The sequence below is a fragment of the Saccoglossus kowalevskii genome, chromosome 8, assembly GCF_978046115.1.
Source record: "Saccoglossus kowalevskii chromosome 8, keSacKowa6.1, whole genome shotgun sequence".
Lineage (NCBI taxonomy): Eukaryota > Metazoa > Hemichordata > Enteropneusta > Harrimaniidae > Saccoglossus > Saccoglossus kowalevskii.
Window position 1 is genome coordinate 24,547,638 of NC_140648.1, and position 22,652 is coordinate 24,570,289.

The window sequence follows — 22,652 nt, forward strand, 5'->3', positions numbered from 1 at the left end:
TTATAAACTACTCAGTGATGACTTTTATACATGGAAACAACTATTTAATAGTCAACTAAAATTTAAACATCACTTGCTCAAGCGTATGGGGGAAGAACAAATACGTTATATTAGACATACAGTATTGAGCGATAATCCATTTTGGAAAGATGTATTTACTGTATGGGAAGAAATTTGTATTACCAAAACAGAAGCAGATTATATTGTAAATCAACCACTTTGGTAGAACCCAGCAATATTGGTAGGAAATAACACTGTAATGTATAAGAATTGGCATCACAAAGGAATTGATGTAATTGGGGATTTATTGGATGAAAGTAAAAATATTATGTCATTGAATGTATTTGGCCAAAAATGGAATATTACACCAAAGTTTCTTCAATATCAATCTTTAATTGCTGCAATCCCGAAAAATTGGAAAACAAAACTAAAAAAAAATAAACAGACAACATGCAAGACGAATGTCTGTTATATTCCCAATGGCAATACGAAAATATCTAAAACTATTTATAGTTACTACATTCGTCAATTAGGACTAAAAACAAAACCACTTACTGCTGTAAAAAAGTGGAGCGAGTTCTTTTCTATGCAAAATGAAGAATTTCAAGATATTTTCATTCTGCCATATAAAACTACGGACGATGTATCAATGAGAAATGTTCAATTTCGATTATTACATAGAATTACACCAACTAACAGATACTTGCATTTAAGAAATTTGGTAGAGGATGAAAGATGTTCTTTTTGTGGTCTGTTTGTAGAAAGATGTCATCATTTGTTTTTTGAATGCCCCCATGTGCTTGAGCTTTGGACACAGGTAGAAAATTATTAAGAGGTAAACGGCAATATTTACATAAAATTTTCTCAGAAAGATATAATTTTGGGCATACCTTTAAATTCAAACAGAAATCATCTCTGCCTTTTAAATTTTCTGATACTTTTTACGAAATTGTATATTATGCGGTGTAAATGGAAACAGGTGCAGCCAAGTATACAGGCATGGAAAAAAAATTTGATTTTAACCTTTAATATTGAGTATTCCAAGTCCATACAGAAAGATTCTCTAGATGGATTCAAAAGTACATGGGACCCACTGTTTGATTCAATGGAGTTATTCTAAATTGTTTTGTTTTTTCATTTTAATTTTTACGTTGTTATGTTATTTTGTATTTGTACTGTTTTAATATCATATAATAAATAATAATAAAAAAAAAAAAAAAGTTTCATCAAAATCCAATGAGTGGTTCTTCAAATATCAGTGGACCAGTCATGGAACATTAACAGCTTGAAATCAGTTAATTATCATTCAAATTAGGTAATTAATATTCATAGATTTTTACCCAAAACTAATCAAATCTGCGCACTAGTTCAGAGCATCCATGTGCCAAGTTTCATCAAAATCCAATGAGTGGTTCTTCAGATATCAGTGGAACAGTCTTGGAACAGCTAAAATCAGCTAATTATCATGCAAATTAGGTAATTAATATTCATAGATTTTTAGCAAAATCTAATCAGCTCTGCGCATTATCCCAGAGCATCTATGTACAAAGTTTCACCAAAATTTGATTAGTGGTTCTTGAGATAACGGTGGAACAAAAAAAGTGACATACATACATACATACATACAGACATACAGACAGGGCACGGGCATACCCAGTTGCAGACGGCAAAAATACATGAATATATGTGTGTTATATGTACGTTACAAAACACGGACAACAATCAATGCAGAGATACGCTTTTAGGGAACATAACATTTTTTGCAGGATCTTTCAATTTATTTATTTTGAGACACTTTGACTTTTAAAATTGTCGAGAACGTCAAATATTGAATTCGAGAAGCATTCTCGACATATTGTCGGGAAAGTATTTGTTGACGAGTCTCTCGAACAAACCTCTCTATTATGATGACCAACTAGTCCGGTCACATCTGCCAATAAACTAATCTAGGGCAGTACCCATAGCTTGATTCGTCTTGTCATCCACAATGGGGTGAAAACCATTCTTTTTCCCTTCTCGCAACTGACCTAGTTCACCTCTGTTTCTGCTGAAAAAATAAGTATCAAGCAAGTTTACAAGCCCTGTAACCATGAACGTTTTTTTTGTGAACATTCCACTTAGGAAGTTATTGGAATGTTTACGCACAGTCCCTCCCCTCTCGTGCACAACTCAGCTCATGCCATCTGCACTCACTTGGGTCGGGTCGGACCACTTTATAAGCACCGATGAAAAAATGTTTTATGGCAATAAATTTTGTTTTTATGTGTTAGCTCATAGGAATATAATTTAAGGCTGTAAATTATCTATTGTCGCATACGACTTGTTTACCACTTCCGTGTGACTGAGAATGGTCTAGAACCGTACTGTGTCTGGGTGGAATTTTTAGAAACTGGTTGAATAGGTAATGGAACATTCTAGAAATTTGTAGTAAGTTCCAGACTCATTATGTATGCTGATGTAATGGTCTATTTATAGACAGTGTGGGTATATATAGGGGAGTTGTTCAGCACTGAGATCAGATCGGAGATCTCGTTGAATTGTATTGGAGTTTAAGTATCTAGTTATTGGAGGTTTGGAGTTTTACCGAGTTATTGTACTTGATGTTTGCAGAGTATAATAATACCAGTACCAGTTGAAACCTCATCTGTTGACTCCGTGTTCGTATGTTATCATCGCCGCCAGGGAAGTCTTTTTGTTACTGTTGCCATTTTGGTATTTGAACCATCACACCTGTACTATACCAATTACGGTAATATTACGTTGCGTGTGACATCTATAATTAAATTCGAGAAGCATTCTCAAAATATTGTCAGGAAAGTATTTGTTGACGAGCCTCTCGAACAAACCTCTCTATTATGATGATCAACTAGGCCGGTCACATCTGCCAATAAACTAATCTAGGGCAGTACCCATAGCTTGATTCGTCTTGTCATCAACAATGGGGTGAAAACCATTTTTTTCCCTTCTCGCAACTGACCTAGTTCACCTCTGTTTCTGCTGAAAAAATAAGTATCAAGCAAGTTTACAAGCCCTGTAACCATGAACGTTTTTTTGGCACACATACACTGAGGAAGTTATTGGAATGTTTACGCACAGTCCCTCCCCTCTCGTGCACAACTCAGCTCATGCCATCCGCACTGCACTCGCTTGGGTCGGGTCGGACCACTTCATAAGCACCGATGAAAAAATGTTTTATGGCAATAAATTTTGTTTTTATGTGTTAGCTCATAGAAATATAATTTAAGGCTGTAAATTATCTATAATTAAATGTCATTTTAATAAAATTCACACATGGAAATAACAAATGCTGATGACTCCAATTTGTTTCATTCTTTTGCACCAGGGACATTTATTGATTTGCGTATTATTAACAAACATTTAAACAGTGTTGTACACTGGTGTGATGCAAATAAGTTGACTATCAATTGTTCAAAAACAAAATATATGATCATCAGTGGTAGGCGTATGTGTGTGTGACAGTAAGAGGTGCCCTGTCCATAAAAAACAACGAAGTATATGAGACTGAATCAGCAACTTTCGTAGGGGTGGAAATTGATAAATATCTGACCTGGGATAATCACATTTCAAAGATCAATAAAACTATTAGGAAAAAGACGGGTATTCTTTTAAAATTAAGACATTATGTCCCACGGCATATTCTCCTTTTGTTATACAAAACGTTGATTCAGCCTCATATCACCTATGGTTTAGAAGTTTGGGGTAGTACATACCCGTCAAATCTTAAAGTTATACATACCGCACAAAAAATGATAGCCAGAATTATAACGTTTTCCGACTTTACTGCGCATGCTCCACCAATTTTAAATACTCTCCAAATTCTTGATATTTTTAAACTTCATAAGTCATTACTTTTAAGTTTTATGTATGATATAACTCATGAGAATCTCCCACAATCAATGTCAACATATAATTTGCAGTATTTACATCATAAATATAGAACACGACAAAGATGTCGAAATGATTTACTTGTACCTAGAATGAACACAGTAGCGGGGACATTCACAATATCTTATTTAGGGGCCAAACTTTGGAACAGCATATCAATTTCTTTAAGGTCTAAACAAAAACTTACATTCAAAAATACTATACGGAAAAATTTAATGTCAGAGTATTTAGAATAGAACTAATATTTATTATAAATGTATGTATATACATATATATATATATTATTATATTATCATATTTGTTTATTTGAAATATACTGAGGTGTAACCTACTGTCAGTCTTAAGTCATTAAATTCAAGTTATGTCAGGGATCTGACTCTACTAGCTTTTAAGCTATTTCAGATTCCATTTTACCTAGACTGCATGTACAATTTTGAGTATTGTATGAAATATTTTTCTAGGTAAATAAATTATTATTATTATTATAAAATATACATCAAAATTAGACATTTCACCACAAATTCACAAAATAGTCCTATTTATAGTTTGCACTTTCCCTCAGAAGATTGGGACAAAAAAAATTTTGAGTAACAAGCATTGATAATGTATAGTCCCCGTTCAGTATTAGCTGTAGTCGATGTAAATGTTCAATACAAGTGACATGTAGAAATGAACGATCAATGTTTTTCTAACACTAACACAGAATATAGATTGTGTTACTGTTAGTATTGTACCTACGTGGAAACTTTGAACTGAATTGGACTATATTTTACAGAGGAAATATGAAAAAAAAACGCAGCCATGCAGTTGGGTATTGTTGTTCAAGTATCTCCAAAAAAAATACATGGACCGTAAACTAATATGTAAGGTCATCATACAAAGTTTGATTGAAAATGCTCTATTCAACTTTGAACTGAATCAGGTCATATCTTATGATTTTAAGATATTAAACAAAATGACCACCATTTCGACAAATTTGAATAAATCTCAAAACAAAACACTGTGTTATGTTATCTTGAGGTATAATATTTATGTACAAACTTTGAACTGAATCAGGCCATATCTTATGGAGGAATCAGCACGAAAACGGTAAGAAAAACAAAATGGTCGCCAGTCGGACATTTTGGACTGAATCTCAAAAAAAAAATTTGATTGAAATCACCCTGTTCAGCTATGAGAAATAGTTCTGGACATTATACATATCAGAATTTAGCAAATTTGAGGGACAAAATGGCTGCCAGTCAGTCATATTTAATCAAATCATAATGAAAACATTGTCTGTTTGCACGTTTGAACGCGAATGGTAAAAGGGTGTCCGAGAAATTGCTCCAGATGGACGCACGAACGGACAGACAGAACCCAAATTAATAGTCCTTGTTTTCGAACTTCGTCTGAACAGGGACTAAAAACTGAAAATTGACTTGAATTTTCTCTGTTGGCTCCAAAATTAGAGGATTGAAGATATCACAAAATAAACTAATCTGAAAAAGATACACTTGAGGGACTCAAAATTAGAGAATTAAAGGTAAATATATCAATCAACACCAAATCTGCGAAAGATCGGACAATATATCGGACTACATTTGCAGTGACACAGCTGACAGTTTTTAAGAAGAAGTCGAAAATGTAAAAGTTTACTCCGATGGACGATAACATTAGTAATATAAACAGCTCCGCTAAGTCGAATAATATTCGACAGCGGAGCTAAAAACATTATACCTGGGCATACAAAGCACACGTACGCACATGACTACAATGTGTATAACCATAGATACTATATTGTCTATGGTATAACCCCCCCCCCCGGGGGGGGGGGGGCTACTTCCACATTAAATGGGTAAAGGTGTGAAGCCCACCTCTCGTAAACCATTAAACTCATAGTTGCTGTCGACATAGGAAGTAAAGTAAGCAAATAACACCGAATAAACGGCAAGGTAAAGACTATGTCTAATTATAGTAAATACGTACTGCGTGCGTGACTCGAACCGGCGCTCGCGTACGGCACCTAATCGCCTAGCTTCACGCCACTACACGTCTTCCCCTCGGCCACCGGGCATCCCCAAAAAAGGATGCTTAATAACCGAGCTTATTACGTGCAGAGAACGTGAAACCCGTCCACGCGATACGCGCCACACAGCATGGCCAGAATGCGGCAAAGGCCTTCAGATCTGGCTGTAGTAGGATGGTGAAAGTAATGGTACAGCATTTTAACAGTGAATAAGTACTGAGAAATAATTATTAAACTCATAGTTGCTGTCGACATAGGAAGTAAAGTAAGCAAATAACACCGAATAAACGGCAAGGTAAAGACTATGTCTAATTATAGTAAATACGTACTGCGTGCGTGACTCGAACCGGCGCTCGCGTACGGCACCTAATCGCCTAGCTTCACGCCACTACACGTCTTCCCCTCGGCCACCGGGCATCCCCAAAAAAGGATGCTTAATAACCGAGCTTATTACGTGCAGAGAACGTGAAACCCGTCCACGCGATACGCGCCACACAGCATGGCCAGAATGCGGCAAAGGCCTTCAGATCTGGCTGTAGTAGGATGGTGAAAGTAATGGTACAGCATTTTAACAGTGAATAAGTACTGAGAAATAATTATTAAACTCATAGTTGCTGTCGACATAGGAAGTAAAGTAAGCAAATAACACCGAATAAACGGCAAGGTAAAGACTATGTCTAATTATAGTAAATACGTACTGCGTGCGTGACTCGAACCGGCGCTCGCGTACGGCACCTAATCGCCTAGCTTCACGCCACTACACGTCTTCCCCTCGGCCACCGGGCATCCCCAAAAAAGGATGCTTAATAACCGAGCTTATTACGTGCAGAGAACGTGAAACCCGTCCACGCGATACGCGCCACACAGCATGGCCAGAATGCGGCAAAGGCCTTCAGATCTGGCTGTAGTAGGATGGTGAAAGTAATGGTACAGCATTTTAACAGTGAATAAGTACTGAGAAATAATTATTAAACTCATAGTTGCTGTCGACATAGGAAGTAAAGTAAGCAAATAACACCGAATAAACGGCAAGGTAAAGACTATGTCTAATTATAGTAAATACGTACTGCGTGCGTGACTCGAACCGGCGCTCGCGTACGGCACCTAATCGCCTAGCTTCACGCCACTACACGTCTTCCCCTCGGCCACCGGGCATCCCCAAAAAAGGATGCTTAATAACCGAGCTTATTACGTGCAGAGAACGTGAAACCCGTCCACGCGATACGCGCCACACAGCATGGCCAGAATGCGGCAAAGGCCTTCAGATCTGGCTGTAGTAGGATGGTGAAAGTAATGGTACAGCATTTTAACAGTGAATAAGTACTGAGAAATAATTATTAAACTCATAGTTGCTGTCGACATAGGAAGTAAAGTAAGCAAATAACACCGAATAAACGGCAAGGTAAAGACTATGTCTAATTATAGTAAATACGTACTGCGTGCGTGACTCGAACCGGCGCTCGCGTACGGCACCTAATCGCCTAGCTTCACGCCACTACACGTCTTCCCCTCGGCCACCGGGCATCCCCAAAAAAGGATGCTTAATAACCGAGCTTATTACGTGCAGAGAACGTGAAACCCGTCCACGCGATACGCGCCACACAGCATGGCCAGAATGCGGCAAAGGCCTTCAGATCTGGCTGTAGTAGGATGGTGAAAGTAATGGTACAGCATTTTAACAGTGAATAAGTACTGAGAAATAATTATTAAACTCATAGTTGCTGTCGACATAGGAAGTAAAGTAAGCAAATAACACCGAATAAACGGCAAGGTAAAGACTATGTCTAATTATAGTAAATACGTACTGCGTGCGTGACTCGAACCGGCGCTCGCGTACGGCACCTAATCGCCTAGCTTCACGCCACTACACGTCTTCCCCTCGGCCACCGGGCATCCCCAAAAAAGGATGCTTAATAACCGAGCTTATTACGTGCAGAGAACGTGAAACCCGTCCACGCGATACGCGCCACACAGCATGGCCAGAATGCGGCAAAGGCCTTCAGATCTGGCTGTAGTAGGATGGTGAAAGTAATGGTACAGCATTTTAACAGTGAATAAGTACTGAGAAATAATTATTAAACTCATAGTTGCTGTCGACATAGGAAGTAAAGTAAGCAAATAACACCGAATAAACGGCAAGGTAAAGACTATGTCTAATTATAGTAAATACGTACTGCGTGCGTGACTCGAACCGGCGCTCGCGTACGGCACCTAATCGCCTAGCTTCACGCCACTACACGTCTTCCCCTCGGCCACCGGGCATCCCCAAAAAAGGATGCTTAATAACCGAGCTTATTACGTGCAGAGAACGTGAAACCCGTCCACGCGATACGCGCCACACAGCATGGCCAGAATGCGGCAAAGGCCTTCAGATCTGGCTGTAGTAGGATGGTGAAAGTAATGGTACAGCATTTTAACAGTGAATAAGTACTGAGAAATAATTATTAAACTCATAGTTGCTGTCGACATAGGAAGTAAAGTAAGCAAATAACACCGAATAAACGGCAAGGTAAAGACTATGTCTAATTATAGTAAATACGTACTGCGTGCGTGACTCGAACCGGCGCTCGCGTACGGCACCTAATCGCCTAGCTTCACGCCACTACACGTCTTCCCCTCGGCCACCGGGCATCCCCAAAAAAGGATGCTTAATAACCGAGCTTATTACGTGCAGAGAACGTGAAACCCGTCCACGCGATACGCGCCACACAGCATGGCCAGAATGCGGCAAAGGCCTTCAGATCTGGCTGTAGTAGGATGGTGAAAGTAATGGTACAGCATTTTAACAGTGAATAAGTACTGAGAAATAATTATTAAACTCATAGTTGCTGTCGACATAGGAAGTAAAGTAAGCAAATAACACCGAATAAACGGCAAGGTAAAGACTATGTCTAATTATAGTAAATACGTACTGCGTGCGTGACTCGAACCGGCGCTCGCGTACGGCACCTAATCGCCTAGCTTCACGCCACTACACGTCTTCCCCTCGGCCACCGGGCATCCCCAAAAAAAGGATGCTTAATAACCGAGCTTATTACGTGCAGAGAACGTGAAACCCGTCCACGCGATACGCGCCACACAGCATGGCCAGAATGCGGCAAAGGCCTTCAGATCTGGCTGTAGTAGGATGGTGAAAGTAATGGTACAGCATTTTAACAGTGAATAAGTACTGAGAAATAATTATTAAACTCATAGTTGCTGTCGACATAGGAAGTAAAGTAAGCAAATAACACCGAATAAACGGCAAGGTAAAGACTATGTCTAATTATAGTAAATACGTACTGCGTGCGTGACTCGAACCGGCGCTCGCGTACGGCACCTAATCGCCTAGCTTCACGCCACTACACGTCTTCCCCTCGGCCACCGGGCATCCCCAAAAAAGGATGCTTAATAACCGAGCTTATTACGTGCAGAGAACGTGAAACCCGTCCACGCGATACGCGCCACACAGCATGGCCAGAATGCGGCAAAGGCCTTCAGATCTGGCTGTAGTAGGATGGTGAAAGTAATGGTACAGCATTTTAACAGTGAATAAGTACTGAGAAATAATTATTAAACTCATAGTTGCTGTCGACATAGGAAGTAAAGTAAGCAAATAACACCGAATAAACGGCAAGGTAAAGACTATGTCTAATTATAGTAAATACGTACTGCGTGCGTGACTCGAACCGGCGCTCGCGTACGGCACCTAATCGCCTAGCTTCACGCCACTACACGTCTTCCCCTCGGCCACCGGGCATCCCCAAAAAAGGATGCTTAATAACCGAGCTTATTACGTGCAGAGAACGTGAAACCCGTCCACGCGATACGCGCCACACAGCATGGCCAGAATGCGGCAAAGGCCTTCAGATCTGGCTGTAGTAGGATGGTGAAAGTAATGGTACAGCATTTTAACAGTGAATAAGTACTGAGAAATAATTATTAAACTCATAGTTGCTGTCGACATAGGAAGTAAAGTAAGCAAATAACACCGAATAAACGGCAAGGTAAAGACTATGTCTAATTATAGTAAATACGTACTGCGTGCGTGACTCGAACCGGCGCTCGCGTACGGCACCTAATCGCCTAGCTTCACGCCACTACACGTCTTCCCCTCGGCCACCGGGCATCCCCAAAAAAGGATGCTTAATAACCGAGCTTATTACGTGCAGAGAACGTGAAACCCGTCCACGCGATACGCGCCACACAGCATGGCCAGAATGCGGCAAAGGCCTTCAGATCTGGCTGTAGTAGGATGGTGAAAGTAATGGTACAGCATTTTAACAGTGAATAAGTACTGAGAAATAATTATTAAACTCATAGTTGCTGTCGACATAGGAAGTAAAGTAAGCAAATAACACCGAATAAACGGCAAGGTAAAGACTATGTCTAATTATAGTAAATACGTACTGCGTGCGTGACTCGAACCGGCGCTCGCGTACGGCACCTAATCGCCTAGCTTCACGCCACTACACGTCTTCCCCTCGGCCACCGGGCATCCCCAAAAAAGGATGCTTAATAACCGAGCTTATTACGTGCAGAGAACGTGAAACCCGTCCACGCGATACGCGCCACACAGCATGGCCAGAATGCGGCAAAGGCCTTCAGATCTGGCTGTAGTAGGATGGTGAAAGTAATGGTACAGCATTTTAACAGTGAATAAGTACTGAGAAATAATTATTAAACTCATAGTTGCTGTCGACATAGGAAGTAAAGTAAGCAAATAACACCGAATAAACGGCAAGGTAAAGACTATGTCTAATTATAGTAAATACGTACTGCGTGCGTGACTCGAACCGGCGCTCGCGTACGGCACCTAATCGCCTAGCTTCACGCCACTACACGTCTTCCCCTCGGCCACCGGGCATCCCCAAAAAAGGATGCTTAATAACCGAGCTTATTACGTGCAGAGAACGTGAAACCCGTCCACGCGATACGCGCCACACAGCATGGCCAGAATGCGGCAAAGGCCTTCAGATCTGGCTGTAGTAGGATGGTGAAAGTAATGGTACAGCATTTTAACAGTGAATAAGTACTGAGAAATAATTATTAAACTCATAGTTGCTGTCGACATAGGAAGTAAAGTAAGCAAATAACACCGAATAAACGGCAAGGTAAAGACTATGTCTAATTATAGTAAATACGTACTGCGTGCGTGACTCGAACCGGCGCTCGCGTACGGCACCTAATCGCCTAGCTTCACGCCACTACACGTCTTCCCCTCGGCCACCGGGCATCCCCAAAAAAGGATGCTTAATAACCGAGCTTATTACGTGCAGAGAACGTGAAACCCGTCCACGCGATACGCGCCACACAGCATGGCCAGAATGCGGCAAAGGCCTTCAGATCTGGCTGTAGTAGGATGGTGAAAGTAATGGTACAGCATTTTAACAGTGAATAAGTACTGAGAAATAATTATTAAACTCATAGTTGCTGTCGACATAGGAAGTAAAGTAAGCAAATAACACCGAATAAACGGCAAGGTAAAGACTATGTCTAATTATAGTAAATACGTACTGCGTGCGTGACTCGAACCGGCGCTCGCGTACGGCACCTAATCGCCTAGCTTCACGCCACTACACGTCTTCCCCTCGGCCACCGGGCATCCCCAAAAAAGGATGCTTAATAACCGAGCTTATTACGTGCAGAGAACGTGAAACCCGTCCACGCGATACGCGCCACACAGCATGGCCAGAATGCGGCAAAGGCCTTCAGATCTGGCTGTAGTAGGATGGTGAAAGTAATGGTACAGCATTTTAACAGTGAATAAGTACTGAGAAATAATTATTAAACTCATAGTTGCTGTCGACATAGGAAGTAAAGTAAGCAAATAACACCGAATAAACGGCAAGGTAAAGACTATGTCTAATTATAGTAAATACGTACTGCGTGCGTGACTCGAACCGGCGCTCGCGTACGGCACCTAATCGCCTAGCTTCACGCCACTACACGTCTTCCCCTCGGCCACCGGGCATCCCCAAAAAAGGATGCTTAATAACCGAGCTTATTACGTGCAGAGAACGTGAAACCCGTCCACGCGATACGCGCCACACAGCATGGCCAGAATGCGGCAAAGGCCTTCAGATCTGGCTGTAGTAGGATGGTGAAAGTAATGGTACAGCATTTTAACAGTGAATAAGTACTGAGAAATAATTATTAAACTCATAGTTGCTGTCGACATAGGAAGTAAAGTAAGCAAATAACACCGAATAAACGGCAAGGTAAAGACTATGTCTAATTATAGTAAATACGTACTGCGTGCGTGACTCGAACCGGCGCTCGCGTACGGCACCTAATCGCCTAGCTTCACGCCACTACACGTCTTCCCCTCGGCCACCGGTGGCCGAGGGGAAGACGTGTAGTGGCGTGAAGCTAGGCGATTAGGTGCCGTACGCGAGCGCCGGTTCGAGTCACGCACGCAGTACGTATTTACTATAATTAGACATAGTCTTTACCTTGCCGTTTATTCGGTGTTATTTGCTTACTTTACTTCCTATGTCGACAGCAACTATGAGTTTAATAATTATTTCTCAGTACTTATTCACTGTTAAAATGCTGTACCATTACTTTCACCATCCTACTACAGCCAGATCTGAAGGCCTTTGCCGCATTCTGGCCATGCTGTGTGGCGCGTATCGCGTGGACGGGTTTCACGTTCTCTGCACGTAATAAGCTCGGTTATTAAGCATCCTTTTTTGGGGATGCCCGGTGGCCGAGGGGAAGACGTGTAGTGGCGTGAAGCTAGGCGATTAGGTGCCGTACGCGAGCGCCGGTTCGAGTCACGCACGCAGTACGTATTTACTATAATTAGACATAGTCTTTACCTTGCCGTTTATTCGGTGTTATTTGCTTACTTTACTTCCTATGTCGACAGCAACTATGAGTTTAATAATTATTTCTCAGTACTTATTCACTGTTAAAATGCTGTACCATTACTTTCACCATCCTACTACAGCCAGATCTGAAGGCCTTTGCCGCATTCTGGCCATGCTGTGTGGCGCGTATCGCGTGGACGGGTTTCACGTTCTCTGCACGTAATAAGCTCGGTTATTAAGCATCCTTTTTTGGGGATGCCCGGTGGCCGAGGGGAAGACGTGTAGTGGCGTGAAGCTAGGCGATTAGGTGCCGTACGCGAGCGCCGGTTCGAGTCACGCACGCAGTACGTATTTACTATAATTAGACATAGTCTTTACCTTGCCGTTTATTCGGTGTTATTTGCTTACTTTACTTCCTATGTCGACAGCAACTATGAGTTTAATAATTATTTCTCAGTACTTATTCACTGTTAAAATGCTGTACCATTACTTTCACCATCCTACTACAGCCAGATCTGAAGGCCTTTGCCGCATTCTGGCCATGCTGTGTGGCGCGTATCGCGTGGACGGGTTTCACGTTCTCTGCACGTAATAAGCTCGGTTATTAAGCATCCTTTTTTGGGGATGCCCGGTGGCCGAGGGGAAGACGTGTAGTGGCGTGAAGCTAGGCGATTAGGTGCCGTACGCGAGCGCCGGTTCGAGTCACGCACGCAGTACGTATTTACTATAATTAGACATAGTCTTTACCTTGCCGTTTATTCGGTGTTATTTGCTTACTTTACTTCCTATGTCGACAGCAACTATGAGTTTAATAATTATTTCTCAGTACTTATTCACTGTTAAAATGCTGTACCATTACTTTCACCATCCTACTACAGCCAGATCTGAAGGCCTTTGCCGCATTCTGGCCATGCTGTGTGGCGCGTATCGCGTGGACGGGTTTCACGTTCTCTGCACGTAATAAGCTCGGTTATTAAGCATCCTTTTTTGGGGATGCCCGGTGGCCGAGGGGAAGACGTGTAGTGGCGTGAAGCTAGGCGATTAGGTGCCGTACGCGAGCGCCGGTTCGAGTCACGCACGCAGTACGTATTTACTATAATTAGACATAGTCTTTACCTTGCCGTTTATTCGGTGTTATTTGCTTACTTTACTTCCTATGTCGACAGCAACTATGAGTTTAATAATTATTTCTCAGTACTTATTCACTGTTAAAATGCTGTACCATTACTTTCACCATCCTACTACAGCCAGATCTGAAGGCCTTTGCCGCATTCTGGCCATGCTGTGTGGCGCGTATCGCGTGGACGGGTTTCACGTTCTCTGCACGTAATAAGCTCGGTTATTAAGCATCCTTTTTTGGGGATGCCCGGTGGCCGAGGGGAAGACGTGTAGTGGCGTGAAGCTAGGCGATTAGGTGCCGTACGCGAGCGCCGGTTCGAGTCACGCACGCAGTACGTATTTACTATAATTAGACATAGTCTTTACCTTGCCGTTTATTCGGTGTTATTTGCTTACTTTACTTCCTATGTCGACAGCAACTATGAGTTTAATAATTATTTCTCAGTACTTATTCACTGTTAAAATGCTGTACCATTACTTTCACCATCCTACTACAGCCAGATCTGAAGGCCTTTGCCGCATTCTGGCCATGCTGTGTGGCGCGTATCGCGTGGACGGGTTTCACGTTCTCTGCACGTAATAAGCTCGGTTATTAAGCATCCTTTTTTGGGGATGCCCGGTGGCCGAGGGGAAGACGTGTAGTGGCGTGAAGCTAGGCGATTAGGTGCCGTACGCGAGCGCCGGTTCGAGTCACGCACGCAGTACGTATTTACTATAATTAGACATAGTCTTTACCTTGCCGTTTATTCGGTGTTATTTGCTTACTTTACTTCCTATGTCGACAGCAACTATGAGTTTAATAATTATTTCTCAGTACTTATTCACTGTTAAAATGCTGTACCATTACTTTCACCATCCTACTACAGCCAGATCTGAAGGCCTTTGCCGCATTCTGGCCATGCTGTGTGGCGCGTATCGCGTGGACGGGTTTCACGTTCTCTGCACGTAATAAGCTCGGTTATTAAGCATCCTTTTTTGGGGATGCCCGGTGGCCGAGGGGAAGACGTGTAGTGGCGTGAAGCTAGGCGATTAGGTGCCGTACGCGAGCGCCGGTTCGAGTCACGCACGCAGTACGTATTTACTATAATTAGACATAGTCTTTACCTTGCCGTTTATTCGGTGTTATTTGCTTACTTTACTTCCTATGTCGACAGCAACTATGAGTTTAATAATTATTTCTCAGTACTTATTCACTGTTAAAATGCTGTACCATTACTTTCACCATCCTACTACAGCCAGATCTGAAGGCCTTTGCCGCATTCTGGCCATGCTGTGTGGCGCGTATCGCGTGGACGGGTTTCACGTTCTCTGCACGTAATAAGCTCGGTTATTAAGCATCCTTTTTTGGGGATGCCCGGTGGCCGAGGGGAAGACGTGTAGTGGCGTGAAGCTAGGCGATTAGGTGCCGTACGCGAGCGCCGGTTCGAGTCACGCACGCAGTACGTATTTACTATAATTAGACATAGTCTTTACCTTGCCGTTTATTCGGTGTTATTTGCTTACTTTACTTCCTATGTCGACAGCAACTATGAGTTTAATAATTATTTCTCAGTACTTATTCACTGTTAAAATGCTGTACCATTACTTTCACCATCCTACTACAGCCAGATCTGAAGGCCTTTGCCGCATTCTGGCCATGCTGTGTGGCGCGTATCGCGTGGACGGGTTTCACGTTCTCTGCACGTAATAAGCTCGGTTATTAAGCATCCTTTTTTTGGGGATGCCCGGTGGCCGAGGGGAAGACGTGTAGTGGCGTGAAGCTAGGCGATTAGGTGCCGTACGCGAGCGCCGGTTCGAGTCACGCACGCAGTACGTATTTACTATAATTAGACATAGTCTTTACCTTGCCGTTTATTCGGTGTTATTTGCTTACTTTACTTCCTATGTCGACAGCAACTATGAGTTTAATAATTATTTCTCAGTACTTATTCACTGTTAAAATGCTGTACCATTACTTTCACCATCCTACTACAGCCAGATCTGAAGGCCTTTGCCGCATTCTGGCCATGCTGTGTGGCGCGTATCGCGTGGACGGGTTTCACGTTCTCTGCACGTAATAAGCTCGGTTATTAAGCATCCTTTTTTGGGGATGCCCGGTGGCCGAGGGGAAGACGTGTAGTGGCGTGAAGCTAGGCGATTAGGTGCCGTACGCGAGCGCCGGTTCGAGTCACGCACGCAGTACGTATTTACTATAATTAGACATAGTCTTTACCTTGCCGTTTATTCGGTGTTATTTGCTCTCGTAAACCATACTCACTAACCACACAAAAGACAAGGAAGTACCAACATTAATGCGTCATACCTTAAAATTCTCGCAACTCAAGCTATCGAAATACATGTACGTTGTTTACAGTTATTGGAGAACTCATGGAACTGATTTCGAGGTTAGAATGTCAACATCATGTATTTTGATAATGTAAACATAATAAAGGAACAGCAACTGCGCACAGTCGAGAGTGCTACCTGTGGCGCGACTGTATTTGAAGCGCCAAACCAGCAGCCACCTCGTTGCGCCGTATACGAACAGTTACAGGTAGTGCGAATGAATGTATAATAACTGTCTTTTTAGCTCACCTTGAACCAAAAACCTCGTGAAATTCCGTGCGAGAACTGCAAATGTCGTGCTCAGTCTCACCTGCAGACACAATCACTTTCCTTTCGCCGAAATTACGTCATTAAAACCCTTTAACTTGCTAAAAAAAACATGTCTCTGGTTTCCAACGCCCTCAATACAGTACTTTCGGAAATGTTGCAGGTGTTGTTACAGAGTCGGGTTACGCTTCGCAAAATATTAACCACTTCCGTCTTCCAGCATTAAGGTTTTCCAATGGATCTGAACTATTTTTCGAATAAAAAGGCTAAAATATCTATGGAAATGCGGGTTGTTCAAAAGAACACGTTCGGCGGGGAAATTTCCACTTCGCAGACCAACTTTAACTTTTGTCTTTGTCAATTCCAGCACAGTCAGCCGGCGTACTGAGGAGATGATAACAAAAATACGATTAATCTACCGATATTTATTATATGGGGAAAGCCAACTTGAATTCGGATTGAAAGTAAATAAAGAAGCCAGAGCACTTTCCCGACGTATTTGACACCGAAATCGTCATCCAACCAATATAAGGCCATCGCTGATTGGCTCCTGAGCTAGATGACGATTGGTTTGTTAGTTCGTTAAAGGGCAGTAGTCGTCACGTCACGCATGCTCGAGATATCTTATATAAACAAAGACTGTGACTTTGGCTGTTGCGCAGATCAACGAGTACAAACTTGGACGTTACCAAGCTTTAATTAGGTATTTTTCAGGTTATTGGAAGGTATCGAAAGTCGCACCCAGGTCAAACCTTATACTTGTGATTTCCATTAGAAGAGCACATTGGACTGTGGGAAAATCAATGTTTATCGACACAAATGAATTAATTTCATTCATTCATTCATTCATTCATTCATTCATTCATTCAAATGATTACATCAACAGATCTGGTTCTTATCATACAATCTCATACAATCTCTAGAGTGTGGACAATCATAAAGAAATAAGGGTCAAGTAACCTAGATACCCCCCCCCCCAAAAGTTGGAAATAAAATATAAGCAAACAAAAATAAATGATCATAATTTGAATTGTATTTAAATTTACTGATTTAACATAGGCATTTTGCTGGATCCTGATTGATTCACTGATTTTATTGCATAGTTTTAGGCCAGAAAATAGTATATTTTTTAATATTACATTAAATACGGAACGGGGAACATTATTTGCATAATTTTACATAAATATACCAGGTTCCAGCTTGTACATTTCATATATATTCAATATTTTATATTTTGTAAAAGTGAACGAGTGTAGTTCGGTATAAAATTCTGCTAATAATATGCAGTGCTTTTTTGAACACGGTATAACTTGTTTACATCTGATTTCAAGCACTACCCCAGGCAAGAATCCTATAATTTAAGTAAAATTATGAAAAACTAATGAACAAAATAATGAATGTGCAGGTAATAATTAAGTGTAAGTGTTAATTAATAAATCCAATATACACATACTAACATTATGTTCAATATGGCGTTTCGCGTCATGTTTTAGTCCATAAAAATGCCAAGAAAGTGGACGCTGTTCCATCAATGCAATGGGACGGAATCCAGCGTTATGTTCAAAGCAACCTCAGACAGAGTGTTTGTGACACTTCCCATTAAAATGTAGTAGTTTTTTTTTACATTTACAGAAATTGTATTTGAACGACTTGTAAAAATGAGATATTTCCAGATAACCTGAGACTGATAACCCTGGCAAACAAGCCTTGATGGTGGAGTTAGGTATCCTTGCAACATGTCTATTCAACAGAAGCTTAACCGATTCTACACGAGGGCATGGTGCAGACAATTTGGCAGGTAGACTCGGTATGGCAATCGTGTATTTACATAAATAAACTGAGCTGAACTTTCAAATGAGCATCGCAATTGTTAAAATTCAGAATAGTGATACTACAAAAGCTCAAGGAAAACTAGGTGAGAAAATGAACAACGTTGGCGCTATAACCAAAAACTACTCGTGTTCCACAAAGGCAAAAATGTTCGTAATCATAAGAAAACATTTATTTCGTTTTTTTATGAAAATTGTGTGGTTCCCTGCGGATATATTTTCAGCAATGGCCATATCAGAATATTTCACCAACTTCTTATTGTCTAATATTATATCAAGGTTACAATGGACAGATGGGTGTGGATATATTGAAATTGAAAAATTGGACTGCTTGAAGGAGTGTAGATTAAAATTGAATTTGAATACTGCATTTTGTTTAGTGCAATGCCAATTGCCCTTTATATCTCTTCTTTGAATACCTGACAAGTTAACATGACTATACTCCCAATCATTTGTAAACACGGGTGTCAGATCATGATCTCTATCTTTTTTGCTAAGTGATGGGGTATATGCAGATTTTAACGTGGACCAACACTCAGAATGGAGAATTGGCGAGACTTTAAATAATGGTGGAATGTGTTTGTAAGTAGTCGAAACATTTCTTTGATTAGGCAGGGTGCGTCCAGTCATCCTTGTCATATCCAGCAAAGTTTCCCAGATAAGATAACGAACGAAGACAGCCACCATTTCATGAGCTTTTCTGCTTGGATGTCGACCAGTATCAGATGGAATAAGTAAATCACTTGCATTGTTCTGCTTTATTAGATGGCACACTGCACTTGGCTCGCTGATTGACGGGATATCGTAGTATCTACTTAACGGAACACTCCCGCTCAGTTCATTGGTTGTACAACTATTGCTATCAATTTGTCCACCCTTGAGAAAATTAATGTACACCAGTTGAGGCTCACTGGGAAGTGGCAGCAGAAACCGTGTCAGCTTTTCCTGGCCCTCTGGACCGTGGTCATTGACTGCAAACTCCCAAAAGAAAATGTCAATATCACTTGTATTGATAAATCTATTCAAACATAGAAGACATCTCTCACTGGTAATCCCCCCTACTGCCCCATTTCTAACTTCGACCTTTGTTCTCAATAACCTTTGTAACGACTCTGCAATATCGTATATATAAACGTCCTCCCATTGATCAAGACCACCGCCAGCAGAAATTGATCCTCCAAGTACACCAAGTGTTAAATTTCTGCCAGTGAGTAACACGTGTTGAAAAATATCAACCATTCTTTCTGTTGACCGTTTTTGATCTAGTGCCCTATCAAGCATTCTATCCGTTATACCCAAGTCTCTTCTTTTGGATTCTATCATCAATAGTTCCTCGGAAAGATCCTGTTCCAATAGAGTAAGTCTGTTTTCAATTGATGTATATATATTTCGTGTATTTTCTTCTTCATCGCTAAGAAGTCGCCCTGCAGTGATTCGCGGCCATTTGACAAATCTCAATTCAGTGGCACCATATAGCGCTACAGTCACGCACAGCGATGCCATTATAACGATTTTAAAATATTTCATGTTCATACTTCGTGGCTGAAATAAATAAATAAATAAATTATATATAGTAATTATGTACGTTTTCGCAAAAAGTATGATCGTAACAATAATGTTAGCGTTTAGATATATCCGTGTATAAACCGTGACATTGAATCATTATTGTCACATGTATTCGAATTGTGTATCATGTCTGAAAGGGAGGTGAACATGATAATGGTATAATAAAGTATACAGAAAGTAGAATAGATTAATTTACTGTCCGAATACTTGGTTATACAACACCAATACCCGAATTGTTTTAGACATTTGAATGAATCTATTTTAGAACTCCTAAATCAGTTAAATTTGCACGGAATTGGCCGTCATGTATTATTGAAGTTTTTACACATACATCGCACAACCGTAATCGCCCATATTTAGGTGATGTACATGTTGTCATAGTAACATGCTTAGTAACCTTTAGAGAATGTCTGAATAAAAAGTCAACATTAACTCGCTGTTCCCTGTTTATACCTGCTGTACATGAAACTGTAAATATAATATTGTAAATATTGTAAATGTTAGTTGCTTTACATGAACAGCAGCCGATATTGTAAATGGGGGTAGTGAGCATTTCTAAATTTATTCAAAGCTGTTTAGACAATTTCGGGCTTCTATACGATTAACCGATATTCGCTAACATGTACACTGTAAATCTGGGGAGCACTTAAATTCATGTTTTTCATAAAAATACACTGCTTTATTTAAAAAAAAAAACACTGTTTAAATTAACAACGTGTATTATGGGTACTTTAAATTGATATCACAGAATAAATATCTCAAAGCTATTATTGTTCGTTTAAGTTTTTTTACTCATCTCTTTTGAAATGTCCATTTTAACCATTATCGGGTATTTTTCTGCACTTTCACTTTCTACAAGGTTCTGCTTTATACAAACTAAATTATATGTTTTTTAAAGTTATAATCATTTATTAATAAATTGTTTAGTAATAAATGTTTAATTATTTAATATATGAAATAATTATTGTATGTTATGCTGTATGTATTTTACGCATCATAGTTGTATATTTTGCTAATAAACACTTTCAATATGAGACTTGTGTGACACACGAAAGTTTATTGATTTTTGTAATGCCAAAAACTCTTTTGTGTCTCCAGTACAAGCACTTCTCAATGTCTAAATTTTGATTTGTTTGAAATCACTAGTGTGTGTCTGAAGAAATCGCTATTTAAATTGCTATGTCCCTGGTTGAAACACTGTTCCACGTGTCATGATCATAAACGCTTCATAAAATGCGTGTATAGTGAAACAATTTTCAAAAGGTGTTGATAATAAACATTTTTCAATACATGTTTATGGTGGAAACGCTTTATAAAATGTGTGTCTAGTAAATTTGCTTAACAGTGTTGTGAGAATAAGTACTTTTCAATACATATTCCTGGTTACGAGTTTTTGATGTAAACATTTTAGATTATATGTGTTATATTCAAAAACGTGCCTGAAATGTTGCAAATTAAACACATTGACTACAAGTGTTTTCATCATATACGCATTTTTCACATTCGGGATTTTGAAGAAAGCACAACGTGTTTAATTTTAAAACAGTTAAAGTGGAAAAAAAATGTGTCAAATTTTAAAACACTTGTGCGCCAAATTCAGTTTCATCTTGGCCAGCTCAGCTGTAACAGTCATCTGCCATTTTGTTTTTGGGCGTCTAGGTTTGTGTTTCTTATTTGTTGATTTAGCTAACATGAATAGCCACCGAAAATGGTAAACGAGGCAGTGAACATCTACCGGTACATGTAGCATTACTCAGTCTTACTGTTCGTTCCATGGTTTCCAACTCAAACATTGGACGTCAATGCTAATGCATGTTGATATCTGTCATCGTTATTAGCATATATTTACCAGGAGCAACAATGTGAACTACCAGACATACACTATGTAAATATTCAGCAACTCGGTTCTTCGCATTGTTGTTGAAATTGTTTTAGTAAGTTTTATGAAACACCAAATGCGATTGTGTAATTCGATCGGTCATTCGCGTGAATAGTAGTGTTTAACACGGTGTTTTCAATAATCGGAATAGTAAAAAAAAAACACAATAGCGATACGTTAGGAAACTCCTTAGATAAACATTGATATAACATACGCACCTACCGTATTCGCCTATATTTAAGCTTGCAAATAATGTATAGATTGGTATAGTTGCATGTTTAGTAACTTAGAGAATGTCTGAATAACAGATCAACTTTAACAACCTTTTTGCTACCCTAAGAGTACAAACCGGGCTATAAAAACGAAAGTTTCACCAATCTCATTTGTCATTAAGTTGACCATAACGTAATACCCCTACACTGTCATTTATGTTAAATGTTCTTCAAAGGTCATTTCAAATGCAAAAAAATACTAAATTTGTCATTTATATATATGCACTTTTATTTATAATATCAATTGACTATGATATTGCAAAATATTTTTTTATTCTTAGAAATGTTGCTGAAATGTACGTCACCATGCACCTGAATGATATGCTGATAAAATACGCATATACGCATATGTTGTTTGTGTAGCATTATCTTACCGGGCGGGCGGAACATTACAACCTCCAGGGCCTGGGGTACAATATATGTGGATGAAGACAGAAATATACGTTATTGAAATGTACATTACCGTGATAGGAACTAGGAGGATATAGAGAAATAGAGTTGTTCAAAAAAAATCCTTAATGAAGCTAGTTTGGTTTTAGTTGTGAATACATTTTTTGACGAGTCCGATACGATGCATACTTTTGTTCTTGGTTATTTATATGGTGTGGTTGCGGCAGCACAGTAATTGCACAGCGTAATAAGTTTGTATACAACCATAGAGCGAGAAGGGAAAACGACATTAGAAGA

The 22,652-nt window shown here is 40.2% G+C and overlaps 2 protein-coding genes across 4 annotated transcripts in view; both read right to left on the reverse strand.

Moving 5' to 3' along the window:
• The window catches only part of LOC100373810 (uncharacterized), a 32,266-nt gene extending 15,767 nt beyond the window's left edge, over window positions 1–16,499 (reverse strand). The window contains exon 1 of one of the 3 annotated variants that reach the window (XM_002734589.4): window positions 16,402–16,499. The gene's annotated coding sequence lies outside the window, so the exon portion shown is untranslated. Of the gene's footprint in view, window positions 1–1,895; window positions 2,035–16,129; window positions 16,267–16,401 lie in introns of those variants that run through there. The other 2 variants (XM_085502397.1, XM_085502398.1) reach the window with 2 other exon arrangements.
• Window positions 16,500–16,618: 119 nt separating this feature from the next.
• LOC144351883 (uncharacterized) lies at window positions 16,619–19,571 on the reverse strand. The gene is made up of 2 exons (XM_078009136.1): window positions 18,668–19,571; window positions 16,619–16,803 (listed from the first exon to the last, which is right to left on the reverse strand). Exons 1-2 carry the CDS (start codon window positions 19,569–19,571, stop codon window positions 16,619–16,621), a joined length of 1,089 nt encoding a protein of 362 aa, XP_077865262.1.
• Window positions 19,572–22,652: the final 3,081 nt, after the last annotated feature.

Excerpts from the sequence above, each read along its gene's own strand:
- LOC144351883 (XM_078009136.1), bottom strand. The coding sequence starts at position 19,571 with ATGATAGAATCCAAAAGAAGAGACTTGGGTATAACGGATAGAATGCTT. Across the intron at positions 16,804-18,667 it reads TAGTCATGTTAACTTGTCAG|TACGCCGGCTGACTGTGCTG; the intron begins GTATTCAAAGAA and ends TCATCTCCTCAG.